Source organism: Meleagris gallopavo, chromosome 2 (genome assembly GCF_000146605.3).
Source record: "Meleagris gallopavo isolate NT-WF06-2002-E0010 breed Aviagen turkey brand Nicholas breeding stock chromosome 2, Turkey_5.1, whole genome shotgun sequence".
In the NCBI taxonomy this organism is placed as follows: domain Eukaryota; kingdom Metazoa; phylum Chordata; class Aves; order Galliformes; family Phasianidae; genus Meleagris; species Meleagris gallopavo.
In genome coordinates this window covers 58331846-58348763 of record NC_015012.2, presented here as the reverse complement: position 1 = coordinate 58348763, position 16918 = coordinate 58331846, and the positions used below count along the sequence as shown (strand labels likewise).

The window sequence follows — 16918 nt, the reverse complement described above, 5'->3', positions numbered from 1 at the left end:
TGCTTTAACTAAATGTATTTCTTTGATCTTCTGTTATAAGCATGATTTTTTTTTTTCCTAAGTAGTTTCACTGTGTGAAATTTAAATGTGTTGTAGCAACCTCACTTTACAACATGACTGTGACAGCATTATTCAGTGTAACATCTTTGTAACATTGCACCTGTGATCAATAAAAACAATCAGATGATGTATACTGTTTGTGACCCTTTTTATGCTGAAGGCTAGTGACTAATTGAATAGTAGTATAGGTACATAATCTATTTTGTTTGTTCTGGGATTGGGAAAGTGCTTTAAGTTGAAGATGTCTTCCCTTCTAACTGAAATGTTAGATTAGTTATTGGAGGGTGAAAGTATTAAGGAAGATGGTCAAGAACTGCAATTAATTGCTGCTTTAAGAAGACAGTGAATTATCCTAGCAGCTTCTTTTTGTAAGAGATAAAAGTTACCAGTAAAGGTACTGTATTAGCTAAGCCTGCCTGTGGAGAAAGAACTATATTGTCTGGCCTCTAATGGAAGAGGGAGATTAAGAGAGGAAGACAAAAATATGCAGTAGTGAGAATAATTCTACTGTTAAGGTATGGTTAGGATAAAGAAGCTGAAAGTAAGTTTTTCCTAACTCTCCTAAGTTGGAATAATTAGTGACCATCATGCCTGTTTCCAGGCAAGAGCTGGTAAAAAGTTCCATATAAATCTTAGCAGGGTCATAAATCTTAACAAGGTCATATTTGATTCAGATTGACAGAATAAAATCCCAATAGAAGGGACTCACAATGAAGTACACCAATGAATCAGTAAGTTTGGGAGATAGCTTTACCTCCTCTAGGGACAGAATATTCTTACACTTTATTATTACATTTCATATTATGTGAAAGCAACTGACAGATGTCAACACCTTCAGAAAGCAAGGTAATGTTAAGAGGCATGGCTAGCCCAACTCCTGGATAAGGATAGGACAGGTTATGCCTTAAGGAACAGCTGACTGTTGGTTTGACCTAGGGCAGATTTTGGAAGGGAGGGTGTGAGGCTGTGAAAGCTGAGGGTCATTGAGTAAGGGTGGTTGCTGAGAGAAGAGTGGGATGTGGCCTCGCTAGAGATTTCCACTTTTCTTATGCCCTGACTTATTTGTCTGACATTTTAGGCTGGTGGGGCAGTAGAGAAGAGTACAACACAGAATGGTTTTCCTGACTTGGAACTGTGCTGTTAGGACTGGCTGCTTCCTCCTCCGTAGCTAGGAGATAACCCAGTTGACTAGTGCCTGACCGATTTCTTGCTCAGGCTGTCCACTGTGTTTAACAGAAAATAAAGTAATATCTCTCTGCTGTATGTGATACAGGCCTGTTCTGTCAAGTGTTCCTTCAGAACATCCATCATGCTCTGAACCGCTCCCGTACAGCGCACTGCAACTGCTTGGTAGCAGCACCTGCCAGGCCTGCTTGGCCTCATCCTGAGAGTAGGTAGCCTGAGTTTCTGGCCATCCTTAGTCTTATGAGAGTTGAAATACAAAGTTATCCCTTTAAATACATGGCTATAAACCAGGCTAAAAGGAGTTATCCCTCTGCTGCATAGAAGGACACTTCATTTTTCTGAAAAATGAAAGCCAGGAGACAAAAAGGAAGAGCAAAAAAAGCCTAAATCAGTAGCTTTTTTATTAGGGCATACAACTGGAAGGAAAAGTGTCTTTTCTGGCCTCCCTTCTTTCAAGCTCTATAACAAACCTCAATGTTAAAAAGGCACATGTGCCAGTATACCCTGCTTACAAAAAAAAGCAAAATTATTTCTGGCACATTCTTGGCAATACCAGGCAAAGTACTCACAAGTAGGCTGATAGACACTATAGAAAGAAAAATGGATCTTACCCAACTGATGAAAGGGCTCTCAAACTACACAGCACTCCTCCTTAGAAGTAGTCTAAGTCCAACACATAGTCTCCTTTCAGTGGCTGCTCCTTATATTAGCACGGAGGGCAGCTCCACCCTGGGTCCACCCCTTCTGGTCAGGTGGGGAACACAGGTGCAAACAATTTGCCTGTGCTCCCTGGGTCAGCCACCCCTTCAATAGGTGCTTCATCATCAGTTCAAGCTGTGACCTACTAGTTCCCCTACATCGTATGAGCTACTATCCATCCTACCACTCTGAAGGTGCTTGGGGTGGCCACACTGAGAGATTTCTTCTATGGCAAAGGTGACTGGGCCGCTGCCATAGTGCCATGCCCACAGCTACGCCACTAGTGGGGTCAGGAAGCCATCCTGGGGCATACTCAGCTCTTTTACTGCTGTGCTGTGGAAAACTGTTTTTGCCCTTCTGAGGAATTGAAGGTCAGAATGTGAACCCAATGACTTACTAAAGCAGAAGTTCCCAAATATTTTTGTTTGGATACCGCCATTGCTAGTGGCAGCAGCACCTCCTGCTCACCCTCATACGTCCTGTGGCCACATTCAGCTGTCTGGGAGCATCACACTGAGGTGGCTTGTGTGTGTCACGTGTGGTTTGTCCACCATAGCTCAGGAACCTCTGTATGACAGGAAACCAGTCCAGGTCTGGCATCCTGTGACTCAGACTCCTTTGGGAAGGAGTTCCTCACTGAACTGCTGTGAGTCATCACACCAGCCTACAGAAAAGGCTGCCATGGAGACCATGGACAAACTCAGAATAATTATAAAAGCCTCGAAACAGAATTTAAAGGATGCCATTGAAATTATCATATTCCTCCTCAGCCACAACATGCGTTAAATTTGTTGCTGTTTATTGGAGATTTAGTCCCTATTATTTTTAGTTTCTCTGCTCAAATGCAACAAATGCAGTAGGATGGAAAACTGAGTCACCCCCAAAGCTCCTGAATGATCTGCCCCGTTCAGGAGGCAGCAGAAGTGCCCTTTGATTGTGTCCATAGCACACATGAGGTTCTGCCCTCACTGCTCCCTGTCAAAGCTGTACTTCAGACCAGTCTCCATCTGCAGCTTGAAAGAGAAATTGTTTGTGTCTCTTCCCATCTCCCTGTGGTGGAAGCCTTAGCTTTGCAGGGCATCCAAAATCTGTATCAAAACTCTGGATTTCTAGGTGGTAGAGAGCACACTGCCCAATGATGACAAATTCACTTTCAAATCCTGTACCTGCTGGCTGTATGAGGTGGCACAGTTCACTGCCAAGACTTAATTATACTCTTTGTTACTGATCCTCTACTAGGTGAAAACTGTAATTAGCTGCTTTACACTGGAGAAAGTAATCATGTACAATAGGTTCTGCTATTCAAAATAAATACATGGCTTAGGGAAGTTGTGAAGTTTAATAATCACTTATGGATGCGTCTGACTATGGATATCAGCAGCTGCACTTGCTGATAGCTGCCCCTCTCCTGGTCTGATGTGAGGTAACTGGGTGAAGATCTGTTTCAGTCAGTGTACATGTTCTAAAGAAATATGGCTCCAGGACTATAAAAATTCAAGCAAACCATTTGGAAAACAATGGACTTTCCTTAGATTTTTGTGAAATACTTCACATTTTGTAATTAGCTAACACTCCTACTACAAGTTTTAGAGATGAGAACATTGGAAAGACTAAATTACTGGGGTCCGAAGAATCCAAAATACTCTTGGCAGCTTATGCTAGATAGACTGAGGAAGGGTGTACCTTACTGTATATGCTGTGCATCAGACATAGCAGTGGAATTAATTGCACTGCAGATGGTAATGGTTTTCTTTCCCTGTCCAAATGAGCTCAAATCACTTAAAGCTGTGTTGTTAAATCCCACTGCTGGCTTCAAACAGGGCAGAAATGCCTATGAATCTGTATCAACTCTTAATCATTGGGAACTGTAGTTGTTGGTATATATTAAAGAAATTGATGTAAACTTTGAGTTCACATAGTATAAACAAGGCTGCCCATTTCTTCCTGCAAAAAAAGAAAAAAAAAGAAAAAAAAAAGAAAAAATAAGTAAAGAAAGACCCCATGTCCCTTGTCCCTGTATACCACAAAATCAGAACACTACAAGCCAAAATATTTGGGATCAATCTGGAGAGGACAACAAACATTCATGACTTCAGAGGAAACTTAGCTAATGGATTGGGAGGTAAATACTGTAAGCTAAGTCAACAAATTTGGCTGCAGATGTCAGGTTGCAGGGCTTAGGACTAGGACTGAATCACTGCTGACATGGAGGAGTGGAGACTTCTGGCAGGGCTGGGCCAGTTGGCATATTCTCAGTGTTCCCAGGGTAAGGCAAACAGATTTTGGAAGATAAAAAGGATTTTGTGGAAGAAGGTAGCAGTTGTTAGACTTTGCACCAGGTGGCTCTGAGTTTGAAGTGTCTGCTCAAATGATGTTCAATCTCTATAGCCTTGTCATCAGAGAGCTGAGATAGCTTTAACACTGGGGAAATGATTTGTGACAGCCGTATAGATTCACTATCTGACGAAAGTTGTATTCAATACATGTAGCTCCTTGTGTGTAGAAACTTGAACACTGAAAATGTGGAGATTCCTGCAACAAGCTAAATGAATCCTTTGGAAAGCAACAATGATGTTTCAAGACCTACCTACAAGGAAGAAGCTTGTGCAGTTTAAAATCAGAGTACACAAAAATCACAAAAAATTTTATATGCTTCTATGATTACATTTGCTACAGCCCAGTTTTGCTCAGACAAAAGCCTTTGCAAATGATGAGAATAGGACTTAGATGGCTGATAAGCAGGCGCAGTGTTACCACATGTCTAGAGTCAGTACTGGACACACGAATGATAGGGAGACAGTCCTGTGTGTATTTGAGTCAGGATAGCTAGATGTCTAGAACCTAAATCTTGGATTTGTATGTTACCTGTAGGCTGTGAAAAGGGACAGGCAAGTTAGTAAGGCTTGGCCAACTAAAGCATTCCTTTGTTCTGGAGTGTTTGAAAGCCCAAAACTATGATACTAATATAAAGAAATAAAGAAACAAAGACAAGCAAACATAAAAAAGCAAAGGGAAATTAATGCCTTAAGAGCAAGGCTACTGTAATCAAGGAACATCCTCTACCCAGTGTGGACATGTGAACTGAACCTATAGGTGAACAGAAAAGCACAAAGATACCTGTGCTGGAGAAATAAATGTTGTGCTTTTGGTGGTTTAGCAAGGAAATGTGGCCATTTGAGTGGAAGATGAGATGTGGAGGTTGCCCTTGAGAGGAGGGTGAGACCCTACGGAGCGATAACTGAAGCACAAAAATTGCAGCTGTTCCATTACTAAAAGGGCCTCAGAAGAGGGGCAGTGTGATGAGAGTTGGAGGGAATTGGCTTTAATAACTGCAAACAATCACATGTATTTTTATAAAAGAAAAAGCAGCCAGAAGATTGTTATAAAAAGGTTTAAAAAGGATTGTCTCAAAAGGTTTGACAGATACAGAAAAAGGAAATATTTCCCATTATTAATAGCAAGACAGATGGTGGGGAATTGGTAGATGGCAAAGACCTTCCTAAAACCTTACCCTTAAAAACAGAATATGTATTTATTTTAGCCCTGTTTTGGAAGTTTGTTTTCTCTGACACTTAAGATATAACAGATTTTGTAAGAGATGACACTTTATATATAGGCAAAGGTTTTGTTGGGAGATAAGAATGTCAAAGACAACCTGAAAACAGCTGGAGCTTCTGTGCTAAGGCAGAATTAGAACACAAAATACTTACTAGGGGAATACAGTGCTAGGGAAAGAAGTTAACCTGAAAATGTCCTTGGGCTTGTTTGGCTGAGATTCCACCTTTTACGGGAAAAAAAGGTTGTACTGAGACTTCTGTATAAAAGCAAACTACGTAAAGAAATATTTATGTAATCCGAGTTCTCCAAACAGCAACTTGGGAGCAGTACTTATGCACTGTAGCCCTCTTGGCTGTTTGCATACCCAAATCCATTTAGCAGAAGTGGGTCTTAACTAAGGAGCTGGAACAGACGTTTTTTACTGGGTTTACTGGGTTTGGGTTAGACCCAGAGCATCAGACTCAAGATCCCATTCATCAGCCCAGACCTACACAAAACGGACACGACTCATTGTCTATGCATGTAGAAGAAGTCAACAGGGACACGAGTTTTCCTTTCAACAATTTAATGCAAAAGCTTGTTGTAACCTAATTAGTCAGCTGGAAAAAGAGGTGTAATTACATGAGGCAATTACATGGTTGCTAACAGATCCCTGATGCCCATGTGTGAAGCTGTACCCGCCTAAGGAGAAGTGAGCCCTGCTCATCCCAGTTCTTGGGCTTATGTGGATTAATGAGTTTCTAAGAGGTATAAAGACAAAATGCAAAATACTTAAAATATATTTTTCTTTATTATTGCCTTTAACAAATACAGCTCTCTTCCAGATTATGTTTCTGGACACCTGCTGGATGTATTGCAGCATGAAGATATTGTGGCATTTGAAGAAGAGGAGGCTCAGGGATGACCTTATAGCTCTCTAAAATAACCTGAAAGGAGATTGTGGTGAGGTGGGCATTGCCCTCTTCTCCTAGGTAATAGTGATAGGATGAGTGAGAATGGCCTTAATTTTCACCAAGGGGGTTCAGGTTGGAAACATATGTTCTTAGATAGAGTGGTGAGGCACTCTAACAGGCTGCCCAGGGAGGTGGTGGAGTCACTGTCCCTGCAGGTGTCCAAGAAAAGGATGGATGTCACACTAAGGGATGTGGCGTAGTGGGCACAGTGGGGGTGGGTTGATGGTTGGGCTAGATGATCTTAACGGTCCTTACCAATCTTAATGATTCTATGATTCTATGCTACCGTGATCCAGACACTCTTGGGAAGCTGGGAAAGTCAGAGAGTGCACAGGGGGATCTGCATGTGACTCCTGCTACGGCCCAAGAGCAATGGACAGATAAATAGAGAGGCCTCATGCTACAACCTGCAGCCGCTTTCACACAATACTTAATGGAGTGCTTTTTAAAATTATTATTATTTTGGATGTATTTAATACAGATTATGTTGATATGCAGGGTGTATAAATAAATGTCTAAATAATGCATTGTGTGTGCAGCTATTATTCCATCACTTTATGGGAATATAGGAAAGATCCCCTCTATTCCGAACAAGTCTACACTTATCTCATGCCACCCTCAACAAGACAGGAATCATTTCAAATGGGAAACGAAGTGGGCGCGCTGAGCTCGTTTACCTGCAGCTGTGCGGAGGCAAAGCCTGCAGAGAGCAGCGAGCGTGTGGCCGAGCCGCCACGCGGTGTCGGTGTAATGCCGGGAAGAGGCACTTTACAGCAGAGCTGTGCAGAAGGGACGCCGAGCGGCCCTGGAGCACCGCACGGGGATGTGCGCCCTGCTGCCGAGCTGCTGGTCTGAGACGCGTCGGGCAGTGCATCAAGTGCTGGCTGGGCTGAGCATTAGGCGGTATCGCCGTGCTTCCGACATCAGCCATTGACAGCTTAAAATGGAGATCGTACGCTCTGAATTTGCCTCATAAAAAACAAGCAAACAGAAAACCAACTATGTGTACGTATGTGTGTGTATATATATGTATATAAAAATGCATTAGTGAATTAAATGTCAGACTGACTTCTTCCTCCTCCTTGTTTCTGAGAAGCAGCCAGATAAAATGCAGGTACCAGAGCACAAATCAGAGAGCCACAGACTCGTTTGAGTTGAAAGGGACATTTAAAGGTCACCTAGTCTGACTCCCCTGCAATAACAGGGACATCTACAGCCAGATACAGTTGTCTGGTTGCTCAGAGCCCAGTCCATCCTGACCTCAAGTGTCTCTAGGACATCCATCATTTCTCTGGGCAACCTATTCCAGTGCCTCACCACCCCTACTGTAAAAATCTTCTTCCTTATATTCAGACTAAATCTCCCCTCCTTTAGTTTGAAACCATTTCCCCTTGTCATATCACCTGTTAAATAATCCATCTCTTTTCTTATAGCCCCCCTTGAGATACTGAAAGACCGTCATCAAGATTTCCCCAGAGCCTTCTCTTCTCCAGGCTGAACTGCCCCAGCTCTCTCAACCTATCTTCACAGGGGAGGTGTTCTATCCCTTGGATCATTTTTGTGGGCCCTCTCTGCGTATGCTCCAAAGGAGTACGTGCTTCAAGTCTGTACTTTCTGACCGTTTGGACTAAAGAACAGATTGTTTCTGAGCAGTGCTGGAAGCCCACAGGTTTTCACAGTGTAGATAGAGAGAGCACAAAGTCATTTGAAGACTGATCCAATGCAATCTAATTACGGGGAAAGACCTTTGACAGAATAGATAACCACTTGAAGCAAGTATGTGCTGGATGTCACAACCAGACTTCACCATTCAGCAGAAGACTCTATCAGACAGCATTACAGTGCATGTTGAGCTCTGGCTGTGGTTTGTGTGTGTGTGTGTGAGGCGTGTATTTTTGTACCACATATATTTATGCACAGTAGCTAGAAAATATTCATCTAGTTCCTACACTGCATTGTTAATGTCTGTGGAGAATGCAAGGTGAAAACCAAAGAAAACAATACATGAGGAGTCCATAATTGCTTTTCAATTGTGCGAAATTCTGCATATAAGGGGTCAATTAACTTTTGATGTAGAAGGCATGTTTTAACCCCGAGAGTTACTATTCTCTAAAGAGTAGCTGTACCTCAAAGATTTGCCACATCATTACACACTTCAAGAAGTCAGAAAAGCCGGAACTAAAAATCCCAGCTGCAAACAGCTTCCCAAAGTTGAATTAAGTTTGTAAAGCAGATTACTGTATGAGGTGATGTATCCTCATGAGGATATCCGCATAATACAGACAACTACTACGTACATGTATGTAAGGTGGGACCTGACTGGATATCCTAGAGTCATCCTGAGCAGTCTTGCTTTAAGGATCTGTTTCTCTGGGTAACACTGCCGATTTGTTTTGCTGTGTATCTAATACAACAGCAAAATGGTATTACTCCTTTTCTGTTTACCATGGCAAAATAGAGCTTAAGCATGAACAACAATGCTGAGTATATAACACAGAGTGCAAACCTAGTGCTTCCCTGCCTTGCAACACTGATGCCAAGCTTCTTGTGGGCATTGACAATGCTGGGATCCATTTGAGATCACTGACTGAGGTATGTTCTGGTCTATGGAGATCTTTCCAGTAGGACTACTTGCTGTCTGAGTCTGTGGAGCTATGGCTGGAAGGAGCCATGAATGGGAGGAAACATATATATGCCATCTTACAAGAAGTTTTGGAGTCACACACAGAGGAAAATCCTGATCTGGTTATGTCCTCTCAGTTGGGCAACAATTACAGCTACAGTGTTGAAGGGAAACCTATCGAGAGAAGCTCACGGTAGTTTCCAATGAGCTGTCCTTCTTTGTTAACTCTATCACACAGGATTTCAGAGGCTTCATCAGCTTACCGACCTTGGACTTTTTGATTTGGAACAAGCCTAGAATAAGCGCGATAGGTGTAAATGGGAAAGGACAAATGTGAATTCTACACACTCCTGTTGTTCTGCACATTTCCCCTCTTGCATTAGTGTTACTGAAAATTAAATGAAAACCAAGATTCATTTCCACTCAAACTGATGAACTCCAGTACTGATCTTACAGAAACTTGGAATTTGTGAAAATCAATCTGTTCTCAACAAAACCAGTACTTTTATCCTTGGCTTTACAGACTGCAGTGATTTTCAACTGTTCCCATGCTTCTTTTTCCTGCTGAAGGATAGATGTGGCACCAAGGGATCTGGTTAGTGGGCGTGGTTGTGATGGGCTGACAGTTGGACCAGATGATCTTAGTGGTCTTTTCCAATCTTAATGATTCTACTATTCTGTTCTAACTCACAAAGCCTATGATGTTCCCCCTTCAAGGCTATCTGATACTTTTTTTTTTTGTTTTGTTTTGTTAAGAATATATACTTCCTTATTATTATTGGATGATTTAAGAAATACAGCATAATTAACACCATAGCACATCGTAGTGCATTAAGATCATATTTAGTACCTTCCTAGAAGTTTTGTTATCTAAAGCTTGAACTTTGGATGTGTTTTGAATGTGTGTCTGTCACATTCATTCACTAGAAGCAGAGACTTATCACTTGTCTTGTTGGTTATACTTCTAGATGTTTACAGAAGGCTTTGTTGTGTAATTTGTGCTCCTGCAGGTGCTTATTGCCCAGCAAAGCCAGGGTGCCAGTTCACACCCTGCAGGGATCCTTCTTAGACACTCAGCCCAGTGCAATTCCTGGAACCTCTCCAGCATGGGGACTTTGGGCAACAGTTGGTCTGCAGCACTGAACATGCAGCTATCTCAGTTAGCTTAAATTAGACTGAAATCCTGAAAACCAGCTGAGCAGCTTGTTCTCAGCATTTAGCTCAAGAGTAGGGAAACATATTTTGTAGCTGCTGAAAGCTGTTAAATATCTGCTTTTAATAGAACTAATTTACAGCAACAAACATTTTGGATTGTGTGCCTCTTTCAGTGGCCCAATTAATATGGCCAGGCAATGAATGGAGGCACCACTGGGCTGTGTTTACCCTGCAGTGCTATGTTAGCAACCTGCTGGTCCAGCTTGCGAGGCTGCTCCTCTCTGCATAAACACTGCCACTGTTAGGCTTGGATTTACTTGCCATTAAGCGAACACATTTGGCACTGCCTCAATAATGCATAGTAGCTGAGGAATGCTGTCACGATACACAGCCTGAGGTTTCTGGGGGGTCTTCCCAGAACTGCACCTGGTTTGCTGCTTAGGGGGAATGGGCTCAGATGAGAATGGAGAAGAGCTGAGGCAGCCAGGGCTGGCGGCAGTGACTACAAGCTGTTGTCTTTCCACGCAGGAGCAGTTCTGGATTGTGCAGTGGAGATGGGACCTTAGTCATGCTTCTAAACTGCATTCAAACTCCAAATGTGTTGAAGGTTTTAGCACTGTTAGGGAGCAGGTTCTCTGAAGAAATTCCTGGCATTTCCTGGTTCCACTCAGGCTGAAAAACACTGTGAGAATGTGGTGGTTTTTGGTATGTCCATTTATGGGCATGAATCAAAGGAACTGCAGGGAGGAAAGAAGTGGAAAATGGGAGGAAAAATAAGTTAACTGAGCTACTTCCTCTCTCAGATTCTTCTTGGGTTTTGGGCAAAGCCTGATACTGGTATTTCATCCCAACTTCTCCTTGCTAACTACTTCCATATGCAGGCATAGTATAACATCAGTTAAAGCCACATTTAAGCAGTGTTTTTGGTGGTAGGATGCAAAGTCAGAATGATTGAGTTATTACATGTTTGGGTAAGAGTATTACTGTGCCTTCTTACATTTAATGTCCTTTTCAGTGTAATAGTACTTTCTTCAAGTGCAGTGTCTGAAAAAGCTGTGCTACATGAAAAAAACACAAATGATATAGAGTATGCTATTTCTAGAGATGTGCCCAAAAGTCAGTTTTCTCAGCTGAATCTCCAACTTTGTGAGACAAACAGATGGATACTGTTCAAAGACTTATTTGTTCCCAAGTGGTTATGGATCACTAGAAGTAGATCATTCTTAAAGTGTTTCTTAACTAGTGTCTTTTGGATGTTTCTTAGCTCAGAGGAATCTGACAAATTTCCATCTGGACAGTAAAGCCTATTTCATATGAAAAGGATATAATTCGTGCCTGTTTTTCACATCTGTATTGTGTTAGAAAGCTGAGCTGCAAATCCATGCAAATGTGTTATGGGACAAAACTCTAAAATATGATGGCTTAGAGCTATTTCAAAAATGATTTGATTACTCTGAGCTCTAGCCGCCTTGAATTCCTATTTAGTGATTAATTCAGTATCACTTATTTAATAAGCACTGACTTTACAGTGGTGCTTTATGTACTGTATTATTAGTATTGTTGGAGATTCATTTTAAGGAGACAGTCATTTGATTGAATATACCTTCATATATGAATGAGGTATTTTAAAAGTGCAGCAGCAAGCCCACATCACAGAATTTTCTGAGGATGCAAACTCAAACATCCAAAAGCAAACTCCCCAAACAAGGTATTCTGGAAGGAATGTGAACCAACATTCTATCCCATGTAAAAGTGGCTTACGATTTTTGAAGTCAAGTTTTTACTCTTGCATCCATATATCATGGGCATGAAGAATGAAATCAGGAAACATTTTTATGGTTGAAAAACCCACATTTTAACCATTATTAAAGATGCCATAAATTCCACACAAGGGCTCCTTTTTCCCAGGATATCTTTGAAAGAAATTTGTACATGCAGCGTGATTCATGCCTACACCTCCAGGAGATCTTAAAGGAAATTATTTAAATTTCTTTACCTTCCGAGGTAAAAACCTTCAGAAGCCTAATGCCTGTGAAATGTGTAAAATGCATGCTTCTGGCAGAAGACTACAGAATGTGCTTGGAAAAGGACTGTAAATCATTATGTTGCAGGAGATAGCCGAAATGTACAGTCCTGGATGCATTCAGGGGAGAGTAACAACTTGCCTAACACATTTGTACACACAATATACTTCCTTACTTTAATTCACAGCTATAAGAGCACAGCATAGTTAAAATATTCTAGCAGGAGGCCTCTTCCTACTTTTCCTCTGGCCTACACGGCAGTGTGGTAATTTGTCAGATGGTGGGCACAGCAGATGTACCTGCATTACCAAACAGAGATCATGGTTCTAAACTGCTTTAGGGGTGCCCCTTTATGGGTGCCTTGAGTTAAGTGCTGGCCCTTCCTGAAGCAGAGTGCCTCTGCTTCTAGCCAGTCTTGCAGCCTCATATGCCAGACACAGCTGGTGGGCAGTGGCAGGGGATGCCACTGTGCTATGCAGCTTGGGGTCTGTGATAAAGCCCCTGCTTTAGAAGCAAAACCTGAGTGAATCTCATAAGCCAATTATGAGATGTGGTAGGATGATGTTATATGGAATGATCATTCATTGTAATGCCTAATATCAGTTTTGCCCGCTTTAAAAAAAACACAAGTGTAGGTTTTTAATCAATAGGCTTGAGTGTCATCATAAATTCCGTGTCTCTAAGAGTGTTAATCCCAACCTGCCAGATCTACTGTGCTTCTTTCTGTTCCTCTGATACTGAGAGCTTCTATAATGGTGGCTATGAATGAAGTCCACGCACGTCCTGTCCCTGCTGGAACCAGAGTCTTAATATTTGGAGGTGGAGAAACAGTAGCAGTTGGACACCCAATCCTTGTGGTTGTACAAATGTTTGAAGCGTTTCCAGGGTGAACTGAATGGCTGCATGGCATTCATAACCTGCAAAAAAAAAAAATAAATAAAAAAAAAGAGAGAAAAGAAGTGCTGGAGTCTCAGGGCGCGTAAGAGCCAGAGGCTACCCAAAACTATTTCTTACAGGACACAGAAGGCCACTTCCTCATGCCAGGAGAATTCCTCTTATTTTTGAGAGGAAGGGGAAATGTTTCTGTGGCCTTATGCAGTTTGGCGAGTCCACTGGAAAAGACTCATGTTGACTTCCTATTAGTTTAGAACCCCGTTGTCCATCATTAGTCAAAGCTGGTGTTATACCGATTTGCTGCTAATGCTAGCTGAAATCAATGGGCTTGGAAGGTTCTCAAGAAGGATGGACATTTTTGTAAGCTAACATTCTTTCACCACCAGGAAATTCCAGATTGAACTTGTTTGCCTGAAAAGGATTCTTGTTGGGGAGCATGTGTTTTTTCTGAAAACAAAAACTAATGCTTCTAGTGCAAAGGTTAATTTTAAATTCAAAGAATCCCCTAGTCTTAATAAAGGAGCAAAGTCTGTTACTAAATGTAGGACCTAGCATAGAACTAAAGAGTCTCAACTGTCCTTCCATTTTTTTCTTAAGCTTGGACCATCATCAAAATGTGTGGCTCTTACAACATTTCCAATCTGCTGGCCTGCAAGAGTTTGAATCAAAAGATGTTTTACAGACCAAACTGACAGCTAAAAGATTTGCCCCCAGTCATTAAGGAGGAAGATAATCCAGTTATTCTGCATTTAAGTTCAGTACTCTCTCCACCAAAACATAGCAAGATCTTAACTTGGGTAGAAACATATGCAAGTCAGCATTATTTCGCATGAAGTTTAAATCAGAAGATCTTAAGGAGTCCCTTCCAATCCATATTACTCTACAACTTGCATGATATAGCTCATTAACTCCTAACAGAGAATTCTACCAGGTTTGGATTTCTGGATTTGATTCAGGTTGGTTTTTTAATTACATGTGGTTAAAGATGAAGTCATATCCAATGAAACACCACAGTAAGACTAAGCACGTTGCATGGATAGTGGGATTGTATACTACAGTAATTAGCTGGCTCATTTTAAAAGCATGAGTTTAAAAACTACATGATGCTTAAGGAACCTGTTGCTCATTCTAATGTGATACTTGGCTTGGCAGAACTAACCTGGCCCTGTCCTCCGTTCAAATTCAGAGTAGTATAGTACGGTTGACTCATTATCTACAAAACAAGAGGCTATAAGATAAGTGATGTAAGTTTTTCTTCTCCAGAAACACACTCGGGAACAATCACTTAATTCTTCTTACTTAGTACAAAACAAAGCTCACTGAGAAATACACAATAGTGAAAATAAATGAGATGTCAAGCCATTTATATAAAAAATATAAATACTTTATTTTCAACTAAAAAGGTGCAAACATGTAACTTTTGGTCATACTTCTCAACAAATAAACTGTCCAAAAGAGCCATAGTCAAAGAAAGAAACAAATGCTCAAGTGGAAAGACTGATTAGCTACAGAAAAGTCATTTTTCTTAAAGCCACTTGATCAATAAAGTGGAGGTAGATGCATTTTGCCAGACAGACGAGTGCTTTGTACGGATACAGGCATCTCAAGTCTAACACTCTCCATCTCAGACTCCACTCATCATTTCACTCTGAGCAGTTTCCACAAAAGTATCCATTTCATACTTTGAATGCATTGTCAGACGAGCTTCAGATCCTACCTATCTTGTTCCAAAAAAGAAGGCTATCATTGAAATATCAAAGCATTACACATAGGCACAAAACTTAAATTAATTTAGATAACTGTACAAATATATATACACAGTATTTACAATATTAATAAAAAGTAGCTTGTTGCAGGTAAATTAACTGCCACAAGCTGTCCAGTCAAATAGACACGATTCTGATTCTTGCTGACCAAGCCATGTGAATCAGAGTGTCAGAGCTGAAACGTTACGGTCCTGACTAAACAGAACACCTGCTTCGCACTTTTCTGGGTGAGGGTTTGCATTCCAGCTGTTGCTGTCACTTATACCTGTGTCAGCAAACATGCTTATGGTCTCCTTCTCGATTGCACTACTAGATGAAAAAAAACACTGTACCACATTAAGGGAACATTCACTTAAGTCTGCTTTTCCCGTGCATTTCCCTTAACCCCTTCACACCGCCTCATGAACAGCATTGTTCTGAAGCTGTGTCTTGTTGTGGTTCCACAGTCCATTTTACCTTCTTCAAACCACTGTCTGGGGTCAGTAGACAAATTGTCTTAAGTCACATGGAGTAGTTTGTTGAAATAAAAAAAAAACTGATTTAAATACCTTGTGCTATTGAATCATGTTTACAAAATGAGATGCAAATCAGTTCAAGTTGAGAATCTAGTTAGCGGCTCCTCCTGGCTTTATGCCATGTCTCCATACATCTTCCTGTAGTACAGAGACTCAAAGATGTCATTGTCTCCAGGGCAGTTGTAGTGGCAGGCACAGGTCTTGATGAACATCATTTTCCTTTTCATGATCTCTCCATCGGGGCACTTGAACTCCACGGGGAGGGTGGCTGTTCTGTGGGGTGTGCAGCAGCGCCCGTCAGTGCAGACACCACAGAACTTAGCTCTGTACGTCTTCACGCTGGTGCAGCCAGACAGCTCAAACTTGATGGGCTTGGAGATTTTTGGGGTGCGAATGCACTTTTTGCCTTTCTGTTAGGATGCAAGTGAATACAACATGTTTAGAAGGTATGCTTTGATATAGCACTAAGCTTGCATGTTAAGAGCAGGCAGATGCACATTATGGCACTACATGAAGCAACTGCCTATTGAAAATACTACCATTAGTAGTGCAAGTAAGTATTACAAGTATTTAGTTGTAGATTATTCACTTCTGGAGCAAAACTCAAATTTCAAGCACTTGAAACTTACTATCAGAACTCTACATTTTTCAGTAATAATTTCTGCCAGGAAACAGAAGCATCCTAGAAGATCATTCATTAAGGATGAGACTCTTTACCTTGATGTTCTCCTCCAGGTCAGCTTCACAAGGTCTGACCATGCACAGTCTGCTCTGCTTCTCCAGTCTGCAGAAAGCATTATCATTGGTGACCCTGGTCGAGATGCCCATGCCACAGGTCTTGGAGCAAGCACTCCACTCAGTAGTCTGCACCAGGCAGTTGGCACGCATCATGGTGGGGTCTGGGCTGTAAGTGTCTTCCAGTCTGTAAGCTGCAGGGGACAGACAACCAGGGTGAGCCCACCATCTGAAATCATACCCTGATGGATGTTCCCACCTCTCCCAGAGAAGTTCAGGCAGCCACCTGAGAAACGACCCCACTCACTTCTGCGCTCCAGCTGCTAGAGCAGATCCACATCAGCTCCCACACAGATTCCCCTTCCCCTCAGGCTGTCACTCGAAGCGCGATGCCCACTCACCGGCCAGCGCGGGTCCCACAGCCGTCTGCTCCTTGGCTTCGTCGCAGACCCACTCCTCGCAGCACTTGCCGGGGAGCTTCACTCGCCGCGGGTAGGGGCAGTCGGGGCTGGGCAGACGGACGTCCATGCTGCAGAGAGGCACGCAGCCCACCGCGCCGTCCAGGCAGGTGCACTGGTACTTGCAGCTGCTCTGGAAGGACTCGCCGCTCCGGTACACCATGCCGGAGAAGACGCAGGGCGCTCCGTCCCGAGCTGCGAGGGAAGGCAGGAGGCGGGCGGTCACACATCGTCCCGGCCGCCGGGACCCCCTCCCCGCCGCCTGCTTCCCCAGCGGCCCTCACTCACCGGTG

At 42.3% G+C, this 16918-nt stretch overlaps 1 protein-coding gene across 1 annotated transcript in view; it reads right to left on the bottom strand.

The window, feature by feature from the left end:
• Positions 1–14513: 14513 nt before the first annotated feature.
• CCN2 (cellular communication network factor 2) overlaps positions 14514–16918 on the bottom strand; it is a 2838-nt gene continuing 433 nt past the window's right edge. The window contains exons 2-4 of the mRNA XM_003204212.4: positions 16569–16904; positions 16150–16361; positions 14514–15842 (exon numbers count right to left, since the gene is read on the bottom strand). Coding sequence (XP_003204260.2) covers positions 15546–15842; positions 16150–16361; positions 16569–16904 — 845 coding nt within the window. The 3' untranslated portion in view covers positions 14514–15545. The remainder of the gene's footprint in view (positions 15843–16149; positions 16362–16568; positions 16905–16918) is intronic.